Raw genomic sequence first — 26,967 nt, 5'->3', positions numbered from 1 at the left:
GTTGGCAGTTCCTGCCTTCTTGCATCAGTTTAAAAGGAGACTTCTTCCATTTTCACTGCCATTTTTCCACCCTCAACAAGGGCTATTTGTGTCTGACTGCAGACAACAATGGAAGATTTTGTGACCTCATCTCAATTACTGAAGAGGAAATTGAAATGCAGCACCTATGACAGATGTTTTCCAAACACTCACAGTGAAGATTACAAGGTTCTGACATGACTGATACAAAAAATGTTAGAGAAATTCTGTCTGCTTCCCATGCCACTTCAATGCAATTGGGATAAAGGTAAATACGTTCTGGAAGAGAGCAAATTAAAAAAAAAAAAAAAAGAAAAAAAAAGAAAAAAAAAGCATTCTTTGTCAACTTTTATTCCTCTCTCTTTCTTCCACCTATTCCATAAAATCTGTTTTTATCTTGACACCGTAACTTTATACTTGATTACGTGTGATTTGAAGTGTGCTTCTCCAAAGACAACCAATTTAAAAAACAGTCTGTCATATGATTTTCATAAGAATGGTATCTGGAAAAGTATTTATCACATATTTGCAGACCTAATGACAGGCCACACCTCAAATTAGCAGTAGTTTTACCTCATCCTTACTTATGTCTTTCACTGAAATTTGTAATCACATAGTTGCAATATGCTACACAACTACCTGGAAAAAAATCGAAGGCATACATAAATTTATAATTCTGCATCAAGATCAGTTTTGTGACAGATTCTACTGTGCAAAACTAAAGGCATATTCAAAATTTAAAATTAAGGTTCAGTACACTTACCTGTGAAAAGGAAGAAGATCAAAACCATAATCATGGTATAACCAAAATATAAAATGGTGCTAGCTGTTCCTGTGATTTGCAGTTTAGAAAAGAAATAATGTATTGCATATATTAGGAAATAAACTGCAGTGAAACCACTAGTGAGAAATGAACGCCACTGCCAGTGATAGTCCTAGAAGGAGTGAGAAAAAATACAAACGTATAAGCAATATTGCATACACCTCTAGCCCACTGACCCTACTAGTAAATGCAGAGCTACTTTTTCTCTTATGACTTTATCCAAGAGTAAGTTTTGTAGGGTTTTTTATCTACAGGGAGAAAAACTCTATATAATCAATACTGCTTTAATTACACCATTCAAAATTCCAGATAAAGATCAATAGCAAACTGACAAAATACTAAAACTCCAAATAAACCAGATGTACTTATTTCCAGCCACAGAGATTTTTTTTTTTTTTCCAAGGCTGGGCATGTCCAAAATGGACTCTGATTGAACAAAATTAATGATTAGTGTAGCACCTTCAGAAAACAGGGAGTGAGAATCTAAAGATGTCATATCTGACTCACCAATACCCAGTGCGGGGTTTGTTACAAGTTTTGCCAAAAGTAGCCTGCTTCACTTTTTGAAGACATGGTTTAAGTACATCTCATCAAATAATAGCGTTCATGTTGAATTCTGGAATACTTATTTTCAATTACAAAAGCATTAAAACTTTTTAAAGCATTCTTAAAATGTTATCAGGTTTGAAAACATAAGAAGTACTTCCTACCTCTGCACATAGATGGAAGTAGCAAAGTAATATTGTAGCCTCGGAACATGTAATAACCAAAATAATGAATACCAGAAACAGGAAGCCAAACATGTAATACATCTGGTGGGACCTATAAAAGGGAGTTTAAAAAATCATTTAAATGGCCATTGTGCTATTATTATTTCTTCATACGTAGTAATATCACCTTCACCTTAAGTATTTCCCCTTCCTTTTGAAATCCTTTTGAAATACTGTCAATTGTGCAGCCATACAATTGCCTAATTTATTTTCTAACTAAACAATAAGAACCTTTGCAGCTCAGTCTAAAAACACTGAGAAAACAAGGCCAAAGCATGCCCCTGGTTGTGATTTTAGAGAGAGAAATGACTAGACATAATGTTGAAATCACAGTTCCAGTGAAGTCAGTGTGACCTCTTCCACTGACTTCGGCAGAACCTGGATTTCACCTCACATTTCAATCAAAGGGGCAAAGCTCCAAAATAACAAGAAATGTCAAATGCTGTAGCTGTCTGTGTTGGGTAGAGGCACCTATTCAAGGTTCAGAAACAGTTTAACAAGATCCAATAACTAAATTGTGCCAGAAGGAAGACAAATTCCTCACAGTAGATTAGTTTGTCAGTGAGCTCACATCAAACTTCACTTATACTGGACTAGTATTCAGTGCTTTATTTTTTAAAATAATTACTCTCCTAGGTTGGGGGTTTTTTTTACGATTTCACAAGAATTTGTTCTTGGCTCTTTTTTCTTCTCCCAAGAGTAGTAATACTTTTCTAGTCTAATAACAACCACCAAAAAATCTCAAGTTTATTTTAATAAACTTTACTACTGTCAAGTTACATGCCATATATCAGCTTCAGAGCCACTTCCACATGAAGTCAGTAGAGTAGGGTGAGAAAACAACAAACTATCTGAATATAGTATGTCAGCTGTAAATTGCTAAGCATATCACAGCCACCTCTCTACACAGGAACTGAGTATTTTTGAAGCAACAAAATATTAAAAAGATGTTAACATTTAAATTTTATTGAATCAGTATTATGGTAACCCTGCATCCTAAAAAATTCTGGCAAAGCATATGGAAGAAAAACCTTCACAAAGAAATTACCACTTTTTATGACAGAGAAAACTCAAATTATGGTGAACTTACCAAATACTATTGAGAATAAAGAACAACTGTATAAAGATACATCCAAAAGGAAGAATCCCTCCCATGATAATGCCAGGTAGTGGCTTTGTGTAGAATGATTGCTCAGGAATCTGACGAGGAATTTGGTTTGTGCGAACAGGGTGTTCAATAGCCTTTAAACAAAGATAACAAACAGTTAAATAAATAAAATGTCAAACTACAGCACTACCTTTTTGCTTTCTCTTTGTAATGGGTGGTGGCAAAAAGTCTACTCTTTGTTTTGAGCATGTGCATACCCAGCTACACTACATTTACTTTTGCTCCCAGCTCAGCTACCAACACTTGCTTGGCAAACTCACTAAAAGACAGCTCTTACTGAAAACATAGTGACATATTTCTGACTTCCCTTTTAATGTTTGCCTCTCTATCATCTGTTACAGTCTGAGCTGATTTACCACATTTCAGCTGGGATAGTGGTGGTGCAGACTCCTGCTTTCCCCTTCTAAAAATTCCTGCATGTCATTTTTCAGCATTTACTTCAAGAATCACAGTAGGATAAATTTACTGAAAGGATTCAATCTGGCAATTCAGTCCTAATTTAAGGCACATGCATAGATCAGCATGGTGGGAGAAAACAATGTAAGGCATTGTAAGATACATGCCTACTATGCATCTTCCCCCTTTCATAAAGATTACATCAAAAGCATCAATAGATACTTCCTTTCTGATTTGATTTTCAAGTTTTTGTGACACCTACCACATTGCCTTATTAGCTTATCAAATCTTCCTTCCTTAAAAGAAGATGTACACACCAGTACAATGCAGGGGAACTTGATGGAATTTCAATACGGTTATCAGAAAAACCTCATTGAATTCTGGTTAAGAAAAACAGGGTAACTACACAACTGACTTTAAAAGTGCCTACTAAGACAACATTCTCTGAAGGTATTACATGAGATCTACAGGGACATGGAACCCTGGCTTCCTGTGCAGGAGAAAACCCACAAATGTATCTGCACGTATAGAAATTTGTTTGTGGGGTTAAAAACCAGTAAACTGGTTTTTAAGAAAAAAAATCTCATTATTTAATGATTTGGTCACCAAATTGTGAAATGTTTGGTCACAAAGAGCCCTCATAAGAATATGTAAAATTGATTGGTTTAGGAGTAAATCCCAATTAATGTCTGTCAATCAGAGATAACCATTTACAGAACGATTACGCAAACAGATTTCACAGAACTCCAGCAATCTGATCAGGAAACATCCTCAGTGTAGAGGGCACACAGGAACAAGAAATACACGATGAAACCCAAAAATGCATAATTTGCTTTCTCTTATGCTTGCTGGGTCAAGTATTTGTTTTAATATATGAAAAAGATGCTAATTAAAATTAAAATGCTCAAATCACTGATTTATCTGTAGCGGTCATTCAATTAAATACAATGATAACCCAAATTGTAGCAGAGAAGTATCACTGCCACCAGCCATGTATCAAAGCCTTGGAATACCAAGACTGGATATCTAATGCATTTCTAAAGTAACTGAACAGAACTGGAGCCAACAGTGCAACTAACTTAGGTGCTGCCTCAGTCACAGCCTATACAGAGAAAAATATTTGTGTATGTACATGTATGTATACACTTAAAAAACAACTTCTCAGAAACACTTACGTTTTTCTTAAACCCAAAATAGGCACCAATAAACGTCAGCGGTACAGATATGCAAAACCAGAGTGCCAAAATAGCAACCAAAGTACCAAACGGAATAGCTGCTGAAGAGCCTTCTCCCCAGAGAATGAGGTTCATGATAAAAAAATCCGCAAACACAATTCTGAAAAACACACAGCACACTTAGGAGCACAGAAATACTTCTTAACATTTAGTAACGTTGACAAAACAATGGCACTGTTTTAGCACAAATCTCTGCTAAAACCAAATGACACACACAAAATATGAAAACGAAGAGATCAGACAAGCAATTCTTTGTTAATCTAGTGGGACTGAACTCCAGCAGGAGCTGACGTTCCAACTAAGCTGTTTCAAATATATGCTTGTCTTAACCACACTTCAGGGTAAGACTGCTTGCTGTGATTAAGTGGAAAAAATTATCAGAGTGGTTATATATTATATGACACTATGTAAGACCGACTACAGTGTGGTCAGAGAAACAGCCCGAAGAATAAAAGAAAACAATGAAAAAGTGGGCCTGAAACTTACTACTATCATAAAGCTTCTTCCTAATCAACCTTTTCATGTGGTGAGAGTAAACAAATGCTTACAAAAAAAAAAATCTAAGGATGATATGCCACTAACATCTTTGTCAAAAGCACCATGATACTCTTGTAGCTTCCAGAATAAAGGGACAATGTAAGATTTACTTGTATAGGTGAAACTTAAAAAATTAGCTATGCACATCAGAGAAGCAATTTAATTCTGTTAATCAGGGCAATATTCTCAACTTACCCAGGGCAAAGGAATGATGTCAGCAGGACATTTGTTTTCCATTTCTCACCTCCAAATGCTGTATTAAAACATTTGACAGACATTAAAACATGCATTAAACTCAACCATTAATTTTCCAGTCCATTTACCTGTTATACTTAGCTTGCAAATACTCAAATAATGTGCTATCATGCCCAAATTTAAAACCATAAACTAAATCTTCAGTAATAAAATTAAATTTCCGTATCCTACTGCTTAACCACAGAATTTCAAAGCAAATAGTCTCAGACCAAGGTCAGGAAAGGTATCCAACTGAAACTGTCTCTGACCACTTTATCTACTAAAAGGAGGGAACAGATTTGCAGTATTTCTAAGTCCTTAAAAAACATTTTAAACCTGGAGTGATTAAGAAATTTAAGCTTTTTAGCATTTGACTGCAGGTTTCAGTAGGTAAAGATACATAAATATGTGAAAACCAAGCTTAACAGTTTTCTCGAAATAATTCTTGCCTATGAGTCTTACAGGAGAGTCAGAACTAACACGCTTACAGAAGTAGTGATGTTTTCTTGAGTCTTAGCAGCATTAAGCAGTGGTGATACCAAAAGACCAAAGATAGCTTTATTAACAAAATCTTTATGAATTTGCACTATGCTGATAAAAATTCTAGTCAGTATACTTTCAAATGAAAATATCCTGCTGGAGTGCAGTGAAGCTGATAATTTCATCTGAGCACTGCCATAATGACATGCTTCTTTATTTCAAGAGTCAGAAGTGATTATGGTTAGAGTGATTTTAATTAAGTTTCTATTTCTTCATAAAAACTTGGTAGAACGTGACAGCAGTTATTAAGATTAACCATTTAATTTCAATTCAGGTTTCACTTTTTAAATGCAATATTGAAAAAAAAACCCAATTTTTAAAACTAGATATCCATTTCAGTTGCATTTTGCTTTATGTCTCACATTACTTTATTTGTATACTATAAAAAAAAAAAACCCATTCATGTTTACATGCTCTATACAGGGTATGAACATACATATATATATTGTATAACACTTCCTGTTATAACAAAAATATCTCTGGATCAGTCACTCACTGTCTTAGTAGTTAAACAGAACATTCAAGTATCAACTAAGTGATTGCCAGTAAGTAAAATATGGAATATAATCATTAATAACTACATCTCCACCAAAGACACAGGATTCAATTTACCATTAATACACTACAAAATATCCTTCAAAATACATAGCATACAGCACAATATAAAGAATAATTCTATCCTCAATCATGCTCCTAGTACTAAAATTTCCTTCTGCTTAAGTCTAACTGGCTTGGAGATTAGGAATAGTTCACTACCACATCACTACCACTGTGTAAAAACTCCCTACAAGATACAAACTCACTTTTCCCACTGGTTTTCCCCACATGAAAATTACAAAATTGTTAGAAGAAAGAACTCCAATTTCTACTGCCAGGCTGAAGTTCTGAATAAACTCCTTCCCTGGCCCTGTACACTCAGAACTAAAGTAGTCCAAAAGATCCATCTCTCTCAGTCAAAAAACCTTTCATCTTGAGTAAGGTAATTAAAACAAGCTGTATGTGGAATGCCATGCTTCACCTTAAAATAAATCAGAGGATACAGGGGTAAACCATCTGAGGCTGGCAGACAGACAGGTCTTGAAACAAAAGCTGGGATCAGTGAGGGAAAACAGTATCAACTAACTCCTGTCAGGGGCCCTGACTACAGAACACCTAACAATCCTTCTCTCTGCGCTTCAGCCACAGTCTGATAAGCAGTATTCTCAAAAAAACCTGGGAGCTAGCTAAAAAGAGGTCACAAATCTCAGGCATGCAAGAACTGAGGCTCACAATTTGGGGGGCAGGTGCGTGTTACCAAGCAACATTGATGGCTAAAACTAAAGGCAGGTTTACATTGTCCCCCCAGTTATAGGGAACAGAAGCAGAAAACTGTCTGATGTAAAGACCTTAGTACTAGTAGTATTTGATTTCACAAATACACAGCAGCAAGAGCAATTCAGGGTCTTTGGGCGTGATTACATCAAAAGCAGTGTAACTATGTTAGCGCTCTATATATGTTTTCTATAGTTAAGGTAAGTGCATTTCTCCAAGCTGCCCTGAGGGAAGCTACAAAGAGTGCTGCAAAATAAAAATCAGTTCTGTAATGATAATTTACTTTAATGAACTTAAGCCTTGTCATTTTCAGTAACTTTTACTCACATTTGTAGAATCTGGCAGCAACATAACCGGCTGGAGTTCCAAGCAGTACCCACAAAACTACAGCACAGGTCATTAGAGCTCCCCTGTTAGCAGGTGACAAAAATCCCAGGCAAGCAAAAACTGTCAAGTAGAGATGCACAATTTTAGAAATTATGTTAGAGATTTTAGACTATATGTTTGAACGTCAGTTATCTTAAAATCTGTGCATATTAAGCTGCATGTCTACTACATCAGCTCAGCTATTTCTAATGACTTTTATGAAATTTCTAGACAAAACTATACTGCTATTTTTACTAGCATCATACAGTCAGCAGTGAAAAATCATGTACACTCAACTAAATCCTCCCCACTTGACTACTTACACAGGGTAACAAAAGTCATTATTAAGATCTGTGTGCCAGAGCCTAGAAAAACTGACAACAGCATTCCTTTTCTTGGGGGCCTGAAAATATCACCATGAACCAGTTTCCAGCCAAATTCTTCTTGAGCATCTTCCTGCGAAAGAAAGACATCTATTTTAATACAGTAGATTGCATCTTAAATAACCTGTTACAGCTACACATTTAACTGAAAAAAATACATTCCAAATGAATTTTAGGAACTACATTTTAGACTTACAGTGGAATCCATCTGATTGTATCTTGCAATATCTTTATGCAGTGTCCTCAACATAATCATAGCTACCATTCCAGAGAGAAAGAGGACAATCACCAGGGAATTCATAATACTGAAAAGAAAAAAGAAAAGAAATTAAAATCATCATTCAAACTGCAGTATAAACACTTCACTACAATAAACTTCCTTCTCACCTAAACCACTGGATGTGAGTGTGAGGCATGGATTCCAAAATATAATCCCATCTTGATGCCCACCTGATAGTTTTTTCTTCCTGAAAGAGTAAACACATGAGCTTCAGATACAGTCAGTATCCAACCTGTACATTTAAAAGTTGATGTTCATGCAAAGCAATCTTAAATCTTGTGACTAACTGAAATTTCAAGTTCCATGCCTTACATGGAATTGTTTAATAATAGCTACCTAGAAGAAATATAAGATTTGACCATAGAACCTAAACCAAAATATTTTCTGAATTTGAGCATGTGTGTCTTCTTAAGACATAAAGGCCTACCAAATTAATTTAGTTGTGCTTCCTCCCTTCAAGAACTGTATTAGCTCTTCTGGAATTGGAATGGACTAGCAGAATAATGAAAGAACATGCATTTTTAGTACATGTAAGTCCACATATCAAGAAACCAAGCCATGTTATACAGTCTCCAGCATAACACTTCACTCTCTAGATCACGCTCTGTCCAAATTGTCCTTTGCTTTCATACAACCTCATTTCAGTACCAACTACCAATCCCATTGCAAACAGCTTTTACTGCAGGACAGGTGGGGAGACAATACTACAGAACTTATGCTGTTAGTAGACGGAAGCAAATTATGCCTCCAGTCATTTCAACAGATTATACTTATTCAGAATGAACATTCATTGATCAGAAACACTTCAAAAAGGACATTTCTTTATTTTTCAGAGTAAACAAGAAAAAAGGAATAGACAGTACTAGTTAAGGTGAAGATTGCTTCAATCTTAAACAAACTATAAACACTACTATCAATTAATAAAATTGGCTAAGTGTCTGACAGGCTGTTATTTCAGTAATTTATAACATACAGAAGCAAGAGTGCTTTCCAGTAAAGCCAGGTTTTGAAAAAAACGCAGTGGCTTAAAAAATTTAGCCAAGATCATATATCTAGTTCACTGAGATAATAAACTGTGTCTCAAAGCAAGCAACAAGTTTCTAAACCAGTTTCAATGACTCTAGGATAGAACTGTGTTTTTCCCTCATGCCTAAGCTGCCTTGTTTGTCTTCCTGAGATGACCTGATCTGCCAACCCAATGATATTTCAGAAGACTACCTCCAACTAATGTAACACTGCCCACAGGACAGTAACACACACACAGCTGGGCATGTCATTTTTTTAAGGAGAAACAATAAAATAATATGAAGCTGAGGTCACTCAATTACTAACTTCTGACAGAAATACTTGCTTTTTGATATACAAATTCATTTCAGCACTGTAACTGATATAATTTCTCAAAATATAATTATATACATACAGAAGTTCTCAAAATATAATTATATACTATATACATAATATAATCCCTCCTGAGTATACTTCTTATACTATTTATTGTATTCTGAACTCAGACTAACATGGAAACAGTTTGAGAAAGAGTATGAAACTTTGGGAAACAGTTTGTCCAGCAAACTCCTTTTACAGAAAAAAAAAATCAAAACCCCCCTCTCTTGTTTGTCAACCGAATGAGATAATATTCAGCTGTCACTGCTGCCTGCAGTTGCCTGATATACTGCTTCTCTGCTTTTAAACAAAGAGTAGTAGAACAAAGAACACCAGCTTCCTACTCCTTTGCAGGTTTCCATGGGAGAAAGAGCTTGGAGAGAAGGCAGCTTTTGCAGCAGGAGAGCAGAAAATGATCAGCTTCAACCTACCTACAACAATAAATTGCTGAAACACACAATTTCTCAGACTTTAGAACTTGGATTCAAAAATAATCTACCAGACAACCTAGGCAGACATGGAAAGTGTGACTCTTTTAAAAACCACATACGTGTTTCACATCCACTCTCTGTGTGTTGGTATGCAAAACTGTAACGTATGTGGTTAAATCCCAAGCCACCTCTGACATTCCAGCTCAAATAAAGTTTTAAAACTACAAATTTACTATTGTGAGCTGATTTTAATTGTCCATCTTTACAATACATAGTATTAACGCATGATTTTAAGAGGTAACTACCACAGAAATCTTAGTACTCACATGAAAAGTAACTGAGTATGTGTAAGCAATTTTGACTTCTCCACTAGCCTTATTACTTATATCCATAGGTACTCCTGAGCAATCAGGGTTGTCTGGATGGGTATGCTTGTAACTGCAGGAAGAAAGGACACAGAATGAAAGCTGCTTCACTGACAGCATTCTTAAGAAAGAATTCTTTCATCTTAAAAAGGCATACCAAGGACTCTTCCCTTAAATACAAGAATTGTTCTTAATGTCTCATAAATTTCAGAACATATGAGGAACATATCCTAAGCTCAGGACTTTTTGAAACTTGAACTTCTTAAACAAGATTTGTCTCTTCTAAAAAGAACACAGTCTCTGAAGCAGAGTTACAAAAATGAAGGAAGTCTTAGTACTGCTATGAGCCTCCAAAACACTCAAGAAGTTACAACACCAGAATTACTAACTTCTGTCAGAAAAAAATACTTTCAACTGAACCAACAATGCAACCAGCTCAGTTAAACCATGAAAGACAAGATGCTAAGAAATAATAAAACAGACACCAGCTGTGCAAAAGCCACACTCATCAGTTGTTCTGGTGTCTGTGTATCTGCGAAATCTTTCTACTCAAACCCCGATTGTTGAAGACATCAAATCTTGCGCTCCAGTCAAGCCAGCATCAGGCACTGGTGGCCTATTCTGATACAAAACAGTATTCCCTGGTAGGGAAATTAGGGTTCTACACGCACACACACACACACACACACACACACACACATCACACCCCTCAAACACTTACAGGTTTTATTTTGTCGTTTTTTGGTCCAAACAGGAAAAAATGCACCAAGATCCATCAAATTCAGAACAAAATGATATTAGACTGTCCTAACTACACCACATCAATCAACAGGAGAGGTAATCTACAGGTCACATATCTGAAAACATTTCTGACTAGCAGCAGGTTCCCAGATCAAAGCAAGTGTCTTAGGATGGATCACTTTTTGATGACAAGTTACTTTTAGCTACCAACCTTTTTGGTTCAAGTTTAGCAGCAACTAGTCTTGCTCCCAGAGCTTCATTTTCCACAACATGGTAATATATTTTTATGTCAACGTGGTTGAAAATATAAAAGGTATCTTTTTCATGAAATTCTGACTGCAATGACAAAAGGTTGTATTAAACAATCAAAAAATACAGACATCTCAAAGCCTTAGACAGAAGCCTGCATAACAGAATTTTAGACTGTATACAGTTTTTCTGTCAAGAAGTTCTCCTAAAATATGAATGCGAGATACTAGGAATTATAAAGACAGTAAGTGTCTTCTTGCATTAAAAACACGAGTTAGAAAAGTTAATGCTAAGAACAGTCTACTACAACTGAAAAGTAGAAAAATTAATTTAAAATATTTTTAAAATATATTAATAAATTTCTCTAACTGAAGATGTCCCATTTTATTTAAGCAGCAAACTGAATAGATAACTATGACAACTTTTGTTATCAGAAGCATTTCATAAACATCGGCTATTTTAAAACAATGAGTATCTTTTTCAGCAATTAAACAGAACCTTCCAAGACAAACAATGCAAATAAATGCTCTCTGTGACAGAACCACCTTTGAAACCAAAGATGCATGAATGGCAATGGGATGAATGGCAAGCAGTGGCCAAGATGCTGAATGCAAACCTCTGGTGAAGGGAAACATCACTTTGGAATTTAGTCAGCTAAAGAGGTTGTTAAACTCACAAGTAATTTAACACTCTATCTACTGAAGTTCAGTTAGCATCTCTTAAGGGTTCTATCCCCACCCCTCCTATAGACCACCCCAATTATAAGAATAGTCACATAAATGAAATGTTCTTCTACAGTACATTAGTTACTCCTTCAAAGGTTATTTTCCTTTTATTAAAAGCAAGTACGAAAATAATATTAAAATAATATTGCCAGATTATATGTTTGATCATAAATGCATCCTTTCATATGGAGTCCCTGAAACCAACTCATTATGGAGGCAATTAAACAAAATTGACAACAACAGAAACTGTTGTATTTGGTAAAATCTATCCAGTAAAACCAACCATTTTGAAAAAAACCAAAAACCTATTCCAAGTTCTCAGTGACCTTGCCATGGAAGAGGTCTGTGGTAGTCTAAAGACTTCCTGGACTTTCTGTTGTATTCTTATCTCCATAATGCTTTCAGTGCACTTATCTGGACCTCCACCACGATATCACCTGTCTATCACAAGAGAATCTTTGCTCATGCAGAAATCTTATGTCTTCTTCCATCAGCTCCCAGTTTTAGGGAAAGCAAACCTTCGAAAAGTACGCAGAGGTACAAACACACCTACGCAAATCGGCTTCCATGAAAACACTTCTATCCCACAAAAATGTGAAGTCCAAGCCTTCAAATGTTTCAATTTCTTAGGCAACAAAGGATGACACGCTTTCCTTCACCTTTACACTCCACATGCACTAAATGCCGTGCACGTTCATCCCTTGATCTTTTAGAGCCCTTCTGTATTATGCAGCATAAGAGACAAGGTTTTTAGGCTTAGATCAGGCTTTCCAGCTGAGGTACTTGCACAGACCAAAACACTTGCCTATTTTTATGCAACATGGGTTCTTAAAATAGCAAGGACTCACCATAGAAACCTGACACAGGAGAAATGCTAGTCTCTAAATTAGTAGAAAGGGAATATTTTAAAATATATAATTGCATAAACATACATTAATAACACAGGCATCTTTTGGACGGCCATCTTCTGTAATGTAACAGCCAATAGGAAAACCAGGATTGCAGAACCTCTGGCCATCTTCCACATCATAACACCACGTCACAGGCATGTTGTCCACAATCCTGTAAATGGCATAGTGACACTTCACAGTTTTTCAAAATACACAGTGTAATGGAAACAAAACCAGATTAACATTAATCTAACTTTGCTACATTCATTACTGGAATATTAACTACAAAGATAAGACTACCCATGGAATTGCACTGATTGCCAATCCAAGTTCCAAACGAGTTACAAGCATGTAGCTCTTCAACCAACACCATTCGATTCAGTGCACTGTTTCATGAAGACCCCTTACAAAAACAGCCCAAAGCAGAAAACTCGCCCTGTCCGAAGTCATAACAATTTAACTTTTCATTATTTTGTCTTTAAAAAGTGGCCAAAAGCATCAAATTTGCTAAACCACCTAAAACTGACAAGTTCAAGACAAAACACAAAATTAAAACCAAAAACGCCTACATCACATATTATTCATTCTCCAGCTTCCTCACTGCTCTTCCATTGCAAAAAACATTTTTCATGGCACTCTTTAAACTTTTTTTTTTTTGCTATTTAAGTGAATTCCTGATCATTAACCTCATTTATAGCTACCAAAGAGTATGCAACACTTTAATTAGATGATTTGCATCTAAAAATTGTAAGCCACCGAACAACTGGGGAAATAATAACTTTCAAACCTGCTGCTTTTATATTATTACCTCACAATATTTACATTCATATTACCTAAAACCAGGGGGTTTATAGGTCACTTTCAATAACAAATTTGTGGAAGTGCACACTCCCATGATGAGTTGCAGAAAGTCATAGGACAGTAAGATACAAACTGTATCTAACATGCAACAGCACAAATGTCAAAACCAAAACCATACTTTTGAACATAAGAGAAAGGTAACTAACATAGGATCCTGCCCCTTCATAAAAGGAACTACTAGAAGACCATAAACCAATTTCTTTATGTTTTATGAAGTGTTTTAACTAGCTGAAAGATAAATCCCCAAAATATGTCATGTAAAGAAGACTTAAAATTCAGTATCTGCCAGCATTAATTGCCCAAGGTATACTTTCAATGGTATATTAATAAACTTCATACATGAAGACATCGAACAACTGCCACTTTTTGTGCATCACTAAACCAAAAAAAGGACATCCCACTGAAAGTTAATGCAACAGATTTTTTTGTACAACTTACCAAGCTACTGAATATCTTTACATTTAAGTGCCTTATAGATACTTTGAAACACTTAATTAAATACAGGAATTGTAACTTCAGACAACAAAAACAAAGCACTATTTAATCTGTTGCATGTTGGAACAGCCTCTAAATTACCACTAGTTTTTAAAGCACATTAACAGACAGTGGTTAAAAAGAGTGGTACATGCTGCCTTTATCCACACAACATGGAGAGATCTGCATAATCCCTACCAGTAGCTACCCAGCAGAAATAAGATACAGTATTGGTTTATATCGATACAATAGAAAGGGTGAAGACAGGCCCTACAAAAACAAGAATTTCCAGGTTTTCAAGAGATTCCAAAGACTATTGCAGTTGCAACTAGCAGCAGCAGCAGCAACCAATTCCTACTCCCTTTCCATCCTACTACAGGGTACAACGAAGTTGAAAATTAGGAGCTATACCAGATTTAGATTCATTACTTTGGATCATATTCTATGAGGCCAATGGCATGAGGTTCAACAAGGCCAAGTGCTGGGTTCTGTGCGTGGATCTCAACAGCCCCATGCAGCACTACAGGCTGGGGCAAGAGTGGCTGGAAAACTACCTGGCAGAAAAGGTCCTGGGCGTGCTGGTCCAGAGCCATTGCACATGAGCCAGCAGTGAACCCAAGCAGCCAAGAAGGTCAGTGTCATCCTGGCTTGTATCAGCAGTACTAGGGCCAGCAGGACCAGGGCAGTGATTGTCCCCCTGTACTCAGCACTGGCAAGGCCACATCTCAAATCCAGTGTCCAGTTCTGGGCCACTCACCACTAGAAAGACACTGAAGTGCTGGAGGTTGTCCAGAGAAAGGCAACAGAACTGGGGAAGGGTATTATGAGGAGTGGCTGAGGGAGCTGGGGTTGCTTAGTCTGGAGAAAAGGAGGCTCAGGAGAGACCTTATTGCTCTCTACAAATGTGTGACAGACGTTCAAGGTGGAGGTCAGTCACTTTTCCCAGGCAACTAGCAATAGGAAGAGAGGAAATGGCATCAAGTTGTGCCAAGGCAGGTTCAGGTTGGATATCAGAAAAACTTCTTCATTGAAAGGGTGGTCAGGCATTGGAACAGGCTGTGCAGGGAAGTGATGAAATCATCAACCGCAGAGGTACGTAAAAGACTAGATATGGCATTTAGGGACATGGTTTAGTGGTGGAATTGGCAGTGTTAGGTTAATGTTTGTATTTGGTTTGTGTGGCAAGGTTTAGGTTGGCAGGGGGCTGTAGAGGTTTTTGTAAGAACTGCCAGAAGCTTCCCCCACATCCAAGAGAGCGAGAGCCAGCTGGCTCCAACACAGACTCGCTGCTGGCCAAGGCCAAGCCCATAAGTGACCAGAGGCAGCACCTCTGAGAAACAGGTTTAGGAAAAGGACAAAAAACCCTTTACAACAGCAGCTGCAGTGGGAGAGATGAGTGGGAGTATGTACAACTCTGCAGACACCAAGGCCAGTGGAGATGAAGGGGGAAGAGGTGCTCCAGGCACAGGAGCAGAGCACATGGTGCAGACCACGGTGAGTCAGGCTGTCCCCTTGCAGCTCACGGAGACCCACAGGGCAGCACACACCCACTTGCAGCCCATGGAGGACCCCACACCAGAGCAGATGGATGTGCCCTGAAGGAGGCTGCGATGCCATGGGAAGCTCACACTGGAGCAGGCTCCTGGCAGGACATGTGGCTCCATGGAAAGATGAGCCCACTCTGCAGCAGGTTTGCCAGGATTTGTGAATCCATGGGAGACCCACACTGGTGCAGCCTCTTCTTGAAGAACTGCACTCCATGGAAGTGACCTGTTGGGGTCCCTCCCCCTGCCATGGAGCCCTGGGAGAGGGCAGTTCATGAAGAACTGCAGCCCATGGAAAGGACTTGCATTGGGGAAAGTCATGAAAAACTCTCCCATGGGAGCAACCCCACACTGGAGCAAGGGCAGACTGTGGGGAGTCCAGACCCTGAGGAGGAAGGAGTGGCAGAGACTGTGTGATGAACTGACCACAATCCCCATTCCCTGTGCCACTGGGGGGAGGAAGTGGTGAAAACTGGGAGTGAAGCTGTGAGTGCAAAGAAGGAAGGGGTGGGGAGAAGGTGTTTTAACATTTGGGTTTATTTCCCATTATCCTACTCTGATTTGACTGGTAATAAATTAAACTAAATTCCCCAGTTTGAGGAATCTGTTTTGCCCATGACAGTAGTTGATGAGTGATCTCTCCCTACCCTTATCTTGACCCTTTTGCCACATTTTCCCTCCCCATCCACTTGAGGAGGGAAGTGACAAAACAGCCTTGGTGGGCACCTGGTGTCCAGCCAGGGTCAACCCACCACACAGTTGGGCTCGATGATCTTAGAGGTCCTTTCCAACCTAAACAAGTCTATGCTTGTATATTTGAAATTTTATCTCCATAACATATGCTAGAGAGATTGCTCGCTTTTTTTAGAGTTTTAATCTCCTAATCAAAACAAGGCAACATTAACATATTGCAAGTAAACTTGGTTTGGATAAAGGCTTTCCTTTGCATCTATGCAGCAAAGACATACTGAGCTGCCTTCAAGCAGCAATGCCGGAACAAATTAATAGTTTAAGTAGCAAATCATTTTTCACAGTTAATCTTCAAATTTAAAATGACTTGAAGAGATTATACATGTGGAGCAAATATGCTATTCAACAGTGTTCTTATACGTCTCTCAAGAACATCTGGTGATGAACACTGGCAGCCAAGATATCAGTATAGCTGTTGAGTCCAATTCAGTATGTCAATTCCTAATCTTATTAAGTGGCTTTTGAAACCTTAAAAGTACTTTGCACCATCTGTGTTCCCCAGGAATTTCATGATAAACTGAAGCTGGATAATAAGCCTCTACTGAATCCTCACTTATGCTACCTTGTTGATCCCTGTACAACATACCTCTGCACCATATTCCTGGAGCACGCATCATTAATCACAAAATCCAGCCACTGCTACTTTGTGAAGCTGTGGCTAAGGAGGACTAACGGACATAACCAGGGATTTTTCATGCCACTGATTCTAAAGTTCTAGGGCAGTGGGCAGAGCAAAAAAAAATAGTAGAAATAACTAAGAAATAACCTAAATTTCAAGGGAAGTTTTCACACTGAAAACCAGAATTATATCTTACTTAAATCTCAACAGTCCTATAAAGTTAGCTATACTAGTTAAAAAAAAAGTATACTTGAATACACTAAGTATATTTGTTAAACAATTTAATCTACAGGGGAAAAAACCCAAACCAATCTGAAGTACTTTTTGGTATGATTAGTTTTACACAGTTCTGTTTCAGTTTCTATCAGCTTACATTATGGGCTTTCCTAAAAAAAATTAATTTCTTTCAAGTCTCATACCCTTGGGAAGCTATTTTTAATTTATACACCAAAACATACTCAATCTTTTAAAGCTGAAGCTTTATGCCAGACTCACATGCATCACTGAAATTCAAAGTGGTGCAAATATTACAAACATATGCAGTATTTAAAAGGAATATAATCAAATCCAGCATGTTTGAAGCTCCACTTATTTTAGCATTAGGCATATACACTTTAAATCCCTGCAAAAGTAGCTGTACCTTTCAGAGTTTCTTTATTACTTCCTTGTTCACCTACCTGAACATGTAACTATTGCCTGTGAACCTTTCTGACATAACCTATAAAGCTCCTATTACACTAATTTTCAAGAGATTCCCAGAAATATTTACATCAGTGAACCACTGTTTATCCCCACAAAGGGATATCCCATAGCAGTTCCCGAGAGCAGTAGGAAATGCACTTGTTGCCTTTCCAGCTGTTTCAAAACTGAAGGAATGAAATGCGACATTACAGAAGAACAGTTAATGACAGTGGCAACATTCAACGTGCATTTTTACTAATACCCAAAAAGTTTAAATACAACTAGATGAAGACCGAAACGTTTGTTCCCATAAAGCAGGAGGCCCACATTTGGAATTAGGGCATACCTCTGAGTGACATCAGTTAATGATGCTCACGTATTCCCTGCAAAGACTTGCCTCAGGAACTCATGCCCAAGTTGTTCCTTCTACTCTCGCACCTGGAAGCTGCTGTTGGCAGAGCATACCAACACATCAAGCACTAAATAAACACTAATAACGTGGCTGGGTATTTCCAGTGTCAAGACCGAGCCTGCTGATAAACGATTCACAGCTCCTGGATGTGGGTGTAGTGTTGGGAAACTGAAAACCTGCCTGGGATTCAGCACACACACTGAGCCTTGCCACCCTTAATGCCCATCAGAGGAGGATTCAATGTCCAAGCTGAAACAGAGCCCCAGCATGCTTCAAGGTCAATCAGATGGTTACAGGGAGGCTCAGAGAATAGGGAAGGACCAAGCGTTTATGCATTCCCCAAAATTATTTCATAGTTTCCATTGGCCACCTTTCCCTTCCATATCCATAGAAGAGAAACAAACATTGCATAAAACTCTTTCAGAACTGTTGATCCTGTCTCCTGGACACAGCATTTAAAGGTGACTGCAAGGGCTCTCAAGGAAAACAAAGACATCATAGCAACAGAATAAAGGTCCTGTAAGACTTTTCGCAAGCTAAGGCAGGACTAATTTCTCCATTTACAGGTGAAAAGAAGCAGCAGTATTTTACAGTAAGCACAAAGCTTGGTGTTCAAAAACAGACTAATTTCCATTGCTCCTAGTGCTTATCCTTTTAGTGAAAGAAATTTTTTTATGAAGACAACAAACAATATAACATTTTCTGCAAAAACAGAAGGGGAATACATTAAGTGCCTCTATCTAGTGTTCCATCTGTATTAACTTGCAAATATGAAATTATAAACTAAATTATCACCAACGTAGTACACTAACCAATCTATGAATTTTGATACCAACTTACCAGTGATGTTGATAATTCAGTAGCATACTTTTTTTCAAAAAGTCTAATTTCTGTTTGTCTTCTGGCTTTGTGGTATCATATGTTTTTGTACAAACAGACTTACACGTCTCCTTCTTGTTGAATGTGAACTAAGAAAAATGAAAGACTCATGAGCAAAAAGGTTTTAACAGACTGTCTTGTATCCGTATTTAACAATTTCTCCTATGCATTTCATTGCCTATACTATTATACTGAAAACACCTAACAAATTACAGAGGCTAGGTACATTAACCCTCCAGAGAAGGTTTTTATATTGGTGTGTGCTATAAACCCCTCCTGTGCTCACAGTAGGAGCCCTACAGCAAGAGCTCCTTGTTACTGAATAAAACACGTTTTCTGCCATGATTTAACAGATAAGTCATTTGACCTCACGGCAGCCATGCTGTCACAGGCAGCTTCAATTGGTAACTTTCTCTCCTACTACCTCAGTAGAAGAGAATGTGAGAGCTTCAGTCACCAGAAAGGACCAGCTAGCTAACACTATTTATAATTCTTCCATTTTACAGCTGCAATATTTTCAGATCTGGTTCCAAGAAACAAGAGTGCTGAGCAGAAGAGTGCTGAGCAACAATAATCAGGTTTTGTCACATCCCAAAGAGGGAAGAGCACAGCATTTCAGGCTACAACTCCACGATGCAAAGCACACAGTTACAGTTAGGTTAAACTGACAGATTTCCATTGTGTGGAATTTCAGATGCCGAAGCTCTCTCAGATAAAGCCCTTGTGAAAATCATCTTCAAGATTCTAATCTCCTTTGGTTACATTTGAAAGCACACATTACAAAACATCCCGTCAGAAAACAAACCCTGTAAGGAGATGGTTCTATCCTCTCTCCAAATAAGACTTGGCCAAGGTTTTCAGATGGACGCTTCTTTCCTTCTGCTTGACAAAAATCAAACCTGAATTAGAGACAAAATAAAAAAAAAATAATAAAATATTCTCAGCTGCAAATAATGTTCCCAAATCAACACGTTCATCATAAATAAAGGAACTACACAGCTTCTCCTGTAGACAACAGTTCCTTCATTTAACCTGTGAGGTGTGAAAATCACTATCCCAGTTTGAAAATAAACCAAACAGAACCAACAATCAAATCTCTTAATCAGCTATTTCAGAACACTGTAGCGTAAGTTTCTTTGAGTAATTAGAAATTTCCTACTTGAACAGGGATTTTAGACAAGAATTAAATCTTCATCTAGAGTTTAATAATGACTCTGAGAAAAAAGTATGCAGGCAGATTCTTGAATTTGGAGAAAATTAAACTAAACTAAAATAAAATACAGATAGAGACAGCTGCCTTACAACACACACTATTAAACAGGTTATCACAGTTTTATTCACCAACACATTTAATAGCACGTCCTCCACGTTTTCCCAGTCTATTTTTAAATATATCACATTTGTGTTCTTTAAAGTGTAGACATAACTGGTGCTTAAGCTCTTCAATATTAACAGTCAAAATCTTTATAGCAAAAACTTTACATAGTTGTACCAGGCACTGATACATTTTGTGCACTCCTATGATGTGTACAAAGAAAACATTTAACACCTCATTAAGATAAATGATGTGATGTTCGCACCTCATTACCACTTTAACTCATCTGGCATAGGCTACTAAAGACAGCGGTAATACTTTGATCTACAGTGACAACTAATGCAGTAAAGTATCATATATATATACACACATATTTTAACCTTAAGTTACACTACAACAGTGATTCAGCCTCCACAAGGGCCTATAAATCCATGCACTAAAGTATGAGCAAAGACAACTGAGACAAAGGAAGCAAGGTAGGCATCCATCTGCTCATTGAAAATTCTGTATTTGTAAACTTATGTTAAAAAAACAAATAGACATGCCTCAGTGGCACACTGCTGTAACAAGATGTAGATAATACTTTTAGGTAAATTAAATCCATCTTTTTGGAAAAACTGACAATTAAATGGCACAAACAGTATAATATACTTACGCAGTGTATTCGTAGGGAAGGACAGATTCTACTGAGTCAAGCCTGTTCACAAACAGCTCAATTCCAGACTGAAAGAGCAGAGATAATCAGCAGTTATATTTAAGTACTTCTTCAATTCTCATGGATATATAAAAATAGATTTGTTTGAATAAGGCTAAGGAAAGCTAAAAAGGTAAGATTTGTGCAATTGTACATCTTGATGTGTAATGAACTGTATCCGCTGGGAGCGTAAGTAAAGCACTAAACCATCACAAAAGCAGTGACCACATGACAAAAACACTCAAAGGCTAACATAACCATTCCAATTACAACATAGCAGGAAATCATGCACAAAAATAATATCCTTAGCACAGTTGCCATGTACCAAGTTAGAGCCATATTAGTCATCACCACAACTTTAGTGTAATAAAAGTCTGAAAAGAACAGGAAGAAAAGTGCAGATGAGACCAGTACTTCTCCCTGTAATTAAAATGGTCCATAATTTAATCTGTATAGTAACTAAAAACTGAACTATGAGAATTTAGACAAAGTATTCAGACTGATACACCATTTTAAGTTTGAACAGAATCTCCTTCCAAAGAGAAGTCAAGGATACCAACATTTACCTTCCTATAAAGTTTTTCAGTAATTCTACCAACTCTTGAAATTCAGTCTACTGTGGTTTCAGACTAGTTTGGTCTGTATACATTTGTTCTATATACACAGATGGGCTAGCCTGCTGCTATGGAAAAGGAGAGGTCTCTCACTCTTCCCTCTTAGTCTCAAAATCCTTTCCCTTATTCTAGTCTTGCAGTTCCAATAAATTTCAAGTGTTTGCCTTACACTGCTTCTGGCAGTTATCTGCTTGCGCAGCAAAACAATTCAATGGGCTTAAACAGCAAAAGATTTATCCAAAGAAACTTTAAAGAGCAGTTCTTAGTACCATAGCAAGCTGTCCTCACTTCAGCTGTGATAGAATTTTCTTCTTAGTAGCTGGTACAGTGCTGTGTTTTGGATTCAGTGAGAGAATAATGTGAAAATACACTGAAGCTTTAAGTTGTGCCTAGGTAGTGCTTATCCTCAGTCAAGGACTTTTCAGTTTCCCATGCTCTGCCAGTGAGAAGGTGCACAAGAAGCTGGGAAGGAGCATGGCCAGGAGAAGCGGACCTGAACTGGCCAAAGGGTCATTCCATACCATGGAATGCCACACTCAGTATATAAACTAGGAGAGCTGGCTGGAAGGGGATGATCACTGCTCAGGGATGGATTGGGCATCCAGCAGTGGGTGGTGAGCAATTGTAGTGTGCAACTTGCTTTGCCTGAGTTTTATTCCCCCCCCCTTAAAATTATTTTTATTATTGTTACTATCATTAGTAGTATGAGTATATTTTTTTGTTTCAATTAAACTGTTCTTATTTCAACACACAAGTTACTTTTCCCCCCCAATTCTCCTCACCATCTCACAGGGGTTAGCAGAGAGTGAGCAGCTGTGTGGCTCTTAGTTGCCAGCTGGGGTTAAACCACAACACAAATTGAGCTATCTTACTGTGTAATCAGACAAGAGCTGAAGAGCAAAATGAAGGTGAATGCCCTCAAGAACAAACCCTCTCCCTTTCAACAGCAAGCCATCTATTTTCTTACCAACAGAAGAGCATTTCCTCCCTATGAAAATTCACTCAAGTTTGGCCAAACCAAGAAATTCTGGAGGAAAAGAAAAGATGGAAATATCCACATGTATCTGTAGCTCAGATACTTCAGCTGGGTACTGTGTTTTACTGATAGACTTTAGCTGTCCACGTGCAAGTCAGGATGCAGTTCCGGGAGGAGCAGGAAGCTCTGTGAGCTGTTAGCATGACCCACTAAGTGAAGACACACCTTGAGGCTCGTCCTTCCCCTGCCCTAAGCCATGCAGACCTGCTGCTCACCTCTGGGTAGTGCACACTTGCCGTAACTCTGTAAGCCACTTCAACTCCCTAACACAGCAAGAAACTAGAGTGGCAAAAAGTTGGATAGTTTCCCGCCATGTTAAGCTCAAAAAACCAAGTAACACAGCTGGGTCAATGCAAATGACAGGAATACACCGCCCGGGGGAAGACAGGAACAAAATCTCTCGCTCCCAGCAGCAGGGAGTTAGACTGCCTCAGCTGGTCACAGAACCATGGCCTTAAATTAGCTACTTTTCATTGGAGGAGATTTATGTGAATCCTCCGAATTTTCCTAAGATTAATATGCATTACTACAGAACAGCATATTTGAGAAACAATTTCCCATACAACACCAAATCCTTTTTGGAGTGAGCAGTATTTTTTAAAACTCAGTAAGGATTCTTAATCTTCCGGCAAGAACTGCTAGTTAAGTCAGCACAGATGCCATTCCATTTCTGATGGTACTCCAACCAAAACCAAAAGAAGCAGCCAAACTGAGTTTGTCCAAGCAGATTAGCAGGCAACTTGGAGAAAGGGGGAAAGCCATGAGTCTCATTGCCCTTCGTTACATGCCCTGTTAAAAACATCTCATCCCATCTCACCAATAGAGGACAGGAGATCTGCAGGGATCGTAACAGACAAACAGTACATTTAGAGATCTAGCATGTGGATCTAAATCCTCAGGCAGAGGAAAATTCACTATTACTGACATTGCAATTAACAGTGATAATTGCAAGAAATCTGCGAGAAATGTAAAAAATGAAGGCTGTCCAAGAAAGCTTAATTTTATCTGCTCATATGAATATGATACAGCAATAATCCGATCACATATTGTTTCTCCTTACCAGGGACCAGAGTACCTTCACTTGATGGAGAGAATTACATGTGAAGAGTGCTTTAGACTTCTCCATATGCCTATGTCTAATATGTAAATTGATAAGAGGTGGATAATTTCAGAAAGAACTTCTGCAATACTACAGCTGTTGAGGTATCAGCTGCCTGCTGGTGGTACATTTACATTACCCAAGTACCTCACTTCACATTTATTAAATGATAAATTCTCAGGAGAAGACAAACATTTTGTACATGTTACACGAGTAATAAAAATTCAGAGACATCTGAGAAAGATCACCCCATAAGTGTCTCAGGCTGGTTACAAAAGATAGTAGGCTACATGGTCCACCTGACTTAAAAAAATAAATCTTTCTTCTACAAGCTTAAAACAGGAATAATCCAAACATAGCAATGCTTTTCAGGGATGTTGTGAAAAAATACAAACTACAGCTTGAAAGCTTTAGCCTGTACTTGAAAAAAAACCCAGTCCTTAATAGGGTGGTGCAGCGCTATAACAGGTCACCCAGGGAGGAGAGAGATGCTCCATGTTTGGATGTTTCCAAGGCTTGCTTAAACAAAGGTAGAGCTGAGTTGATCTAGTGCTGACAACAGTGGTGCTCTCTGTCCTCTCATGCTGCTGGCACGAGGCTGCAGTATGTGACCTGCTGAGGTCACTTCCAAGCACCATTTCTGTGGTCCTATAAAAGAACCTCCACAAGATATTTTACTACTACAACTCAAGTGCCTTCATCATGTGCTTGGCTTATTCCTGGCTCTGCTGATTCAAGACAGCAAAAGGATAAAGTCAGCACATGGTATTTACCAAAAGCATACAGTTTAAGCAGCCTCCTATTCTAAAGAATTACAAACCAGTATTTCATGTAATGCAGAAACTGAGAGCTCAGAAAGTGCAAGACAGCCACTTTCTACAGCAGTAAGCCCATGGATCATAAAACTGATTGGTCTTGAACTTTCTCATTTGAGTATTAAAGCACAGTCTGCTGCAACTTCCATCACGGCAGCAGGAAACAACTTCAAAAGGTGCCCCAAAGGAGAAAAGACTATTTTTCATCAGAGGAGATTTACATTAATTCTCCCCACCAATAGCATTACAAGCGACTAATTTGGTTATGTGAACTTTGCTCATCACTTCGGCAGGCACAAAGGTAAGTTTAAGCTTCACTCGACACTCTGAAGCCTAGAAGCCCCTACACTTCAGGTTCTGGCAGCCAGGAAGAGACGGCAAGGAAAGTGTTACTGGGTGCTTACTTTGATATCTGCTCCAGCCACCAGCTGCTTGCTGCTGCCAAGAATCACACACACACCCCTCAGCATGACCCGTCACTGCCATCCTTACTTGCTACAGCTTTCCTGCAAGGATTTGAAACGACCCAAGAGATAACCAGCCGGGACTTCCTACTTCCCCAACGTGGCCGTAGCTCACTGGATGAGGCGACAGCTCTCTCCTTCCCTCGGAGGGATCGTGGCCACTTCCCAGCCAGGCCGGAGCTGAGCCAGGAGCCAGCCAAGCACCTCTGCTTGGCACCTGGGTCCCCTGTCTTATCAATTTCCTTTCTAAGGAGCAGCGGCCATAAATTCAAACACGAGAAGTTACACCTCAACACGAGGAAGAACTTTACAGTGAAGGGGATAGAGCACTGGAACAGGCTGCCCAGGGAGTCATGGAGTCTCCCTCTCCGGAGACATTCATACGCGCTCCTGTGTCACCTACTCCAGGCGACCCCACCCTGGTAGGGGGGTTGGACCAGATGATCAGAGGTCCCTTCCAACCCTAACAACTCTGTGAGCAACTCGAGCACAGCGGGAACTGAACCACGCTCCGAGTCCCCGCAGCCACAGCCCCCGCACCGCCGGGGAGCCTCGGTACGGCCGAGCAAGGCGGCTACAAACCCTCCGGACAAACCCCACCACAGAGCCCCCGCGGCAGGGAAACAACACCCAGGCCGCATCGCACCCGGGCGGCCTCAGCAGCCTCCCCTCCGCGCTCCCCCGGCTCACCTTGCACTCGGGCTTCTCCTTGCCGGCCTCGCAGAAGTTGACGGGCGCCAGGCCCGGCAGGTAGAAGGCGGCGGCGGGCGCGGCGGCCGCCGCCAGCGCGGCAGCGATGACGAGAAGCCGCCGCAGAGCCATGTCGGGGTCGGGGGGCGGCAGGGCTGTGGCCGGCGGGGCCAGGGGTCTCTGGGCGGCAGCGGGGTCGCGGCTCCGTCTCTCGCCCCCCGCGCCCGCCCTGACGCGGCCGCGCCGCTTCCGGCTCCCCTCTGGCGCGCGCGCGACACGTCGTCACCCACCGCGCGCGGGGCCGCCTGACCGAGCGCCGGGGGCGGGGCCGGGCCGGCGCGCGCGTTCGCTTCCGGGGTGTCTCGCGCCCCTGTTGCCATGGCAGCGCAGCTCCGTCCCGCCGGGAGCGCCGCGGCAGCAGCGACACCGGGAATGCCTGAGGAAGAGCCTTGCTGGCGGGTCAAGGGTGGTGATCCTGCCCCGTTCGGCCCGGGTGCTGTGTCCAGTTTTGGACTCCTCAGTACGAGAGAGACAGGAACTCCTGGAGTGGGTCCAGCGGATGGTGACAAAGATGATCGAGGAACTAGAACTGTCTCTTACCAGGACAGGCGAAGAGATCCGGGCCTGTTCAGCCTCGGGAAGGGACATCTAAGAGAGGACCTCATCAATGTCTATAAGTATTGAAGGGAGGGTGCCAAAAGGACGGAGCCAGGCGCTGCTCGGTGGTGCCCGGCAGTAGGACGAGAGGCAAAAGGCAGAGACTGATGCACAGGAACTTCCACCTAAACATGAGGCAGAACTTCCTTGCTGTGAAAGTGACAGAGCACTGGAACAGATTGACCAGAGAGGCTGTGGGGTCTCCCTCACTGGGGATACCCAAGAACCATCTGAGCGCAATCCTGTGCCATGTGCTCTGGGATGATCCTGCCTGAGCAGGGAGGTTAGACGAGATGTCCCACTGTGCTCCCTTCCCACCTGTCCCATTCAGTGAGCCTGCGAATGTCCACAGGTGATAGGAATGGTGCTCAGTGGCCATTTGGGGCTCCTGCATCCAGGCAGTCAGTCCCAGCAAAGCCTGGGTCCACCGATCCCAGTCAGGCTGCGCTGGCTTCGTGCCTGTCCTGCAGTCCTTGATGTTTTTAAAATAAATTTTGTCTTTTTAAAAATAAGTTACA

At 39.8% G+C, this 26,967-nt stretch overlaps 1 protein-coding gene across 1 annotated transcript in view; it reads right to left on the bottom strand.

Moving 5' to 3' along the window:
• The window catches only part of TM9SF2 (transmembrane 9 superfamily member 2), a 29,980-nt gene extending 3,912 nt beyond the window's left edge, over positions 1-26,068 (bottom strand). Inside the window, exons 1-16 of the mRNA XM_082279282.1 lie at positions 25,793-26,068; positions 21,036-21,103; positions 19,871-19,964; positions 19,027-19,154; positions 12,888-13,017; positions 11,193-11,317; positions 10,202-10,313; positions 8,169-8,248; positions 7,978-8,086; positions 7,722-7,854; positions 7,360-7,479; positions 5,143-5,200; positions 4,351-4,510; positions 2,702-2,853; positions 1,552-1,663; positions 782-953 (exon numbers count right to left, since the gene is read on the bottom strand). Of these exons, the coding sequence (XP_082135408.1) occupies positions 782-953; positions 1,552-1,663; positions 2,702-2,853; positions 4,351-4,510; positions 5,143-5,200; positions 7,360-7,479; positions 7,722-7,854; positions 7,978-8,086; positions 8,169-8,248; positions 10,202-10,313; positions 11,193-11,317; positions 12,888-13,017; positions 19,027-19,154; positions 19,871-19,964; positions 21,036-21,103; positions 25,793-25,924 (1,885 nt within the window). The 5' untranslated portion in view covers positions 25,925-26,068. The remainder of the gene's footprint in view (positions 1-781; positions 954-1,551; positions 1,664-2,701; positions 2,854-4,350; positions 4,511-5,142; positions 5,201-7,359; positions 7,480-7,721; positions 7,855-7,977; positions 8,087-8,168; positions 8,249-10,201; positions 10,314-11,192; positions 11,318-12,887; positions 13,018-19,026; positions 19,155-19,870; positions 19,965-21,035; positions 21,104-25,792) is intronic.
• Positions 26,069-26,967: the final 899 nt, after the last annotated feature.

This window comes from Coloeus monedula, assembly GCF_965178545.1.
Source record: "Coloeus monedula genome assembly, chromosome: 3".
Taxonomy (NCBI): Eukaryota; Metazoa; Chordata; class Aves; order Passeriformes; family Corvidae; genus Coloeus; species Coloeus monedula.
This window is presented reverse-complemented; position numbering and strand designations above follow the sequence as displayed.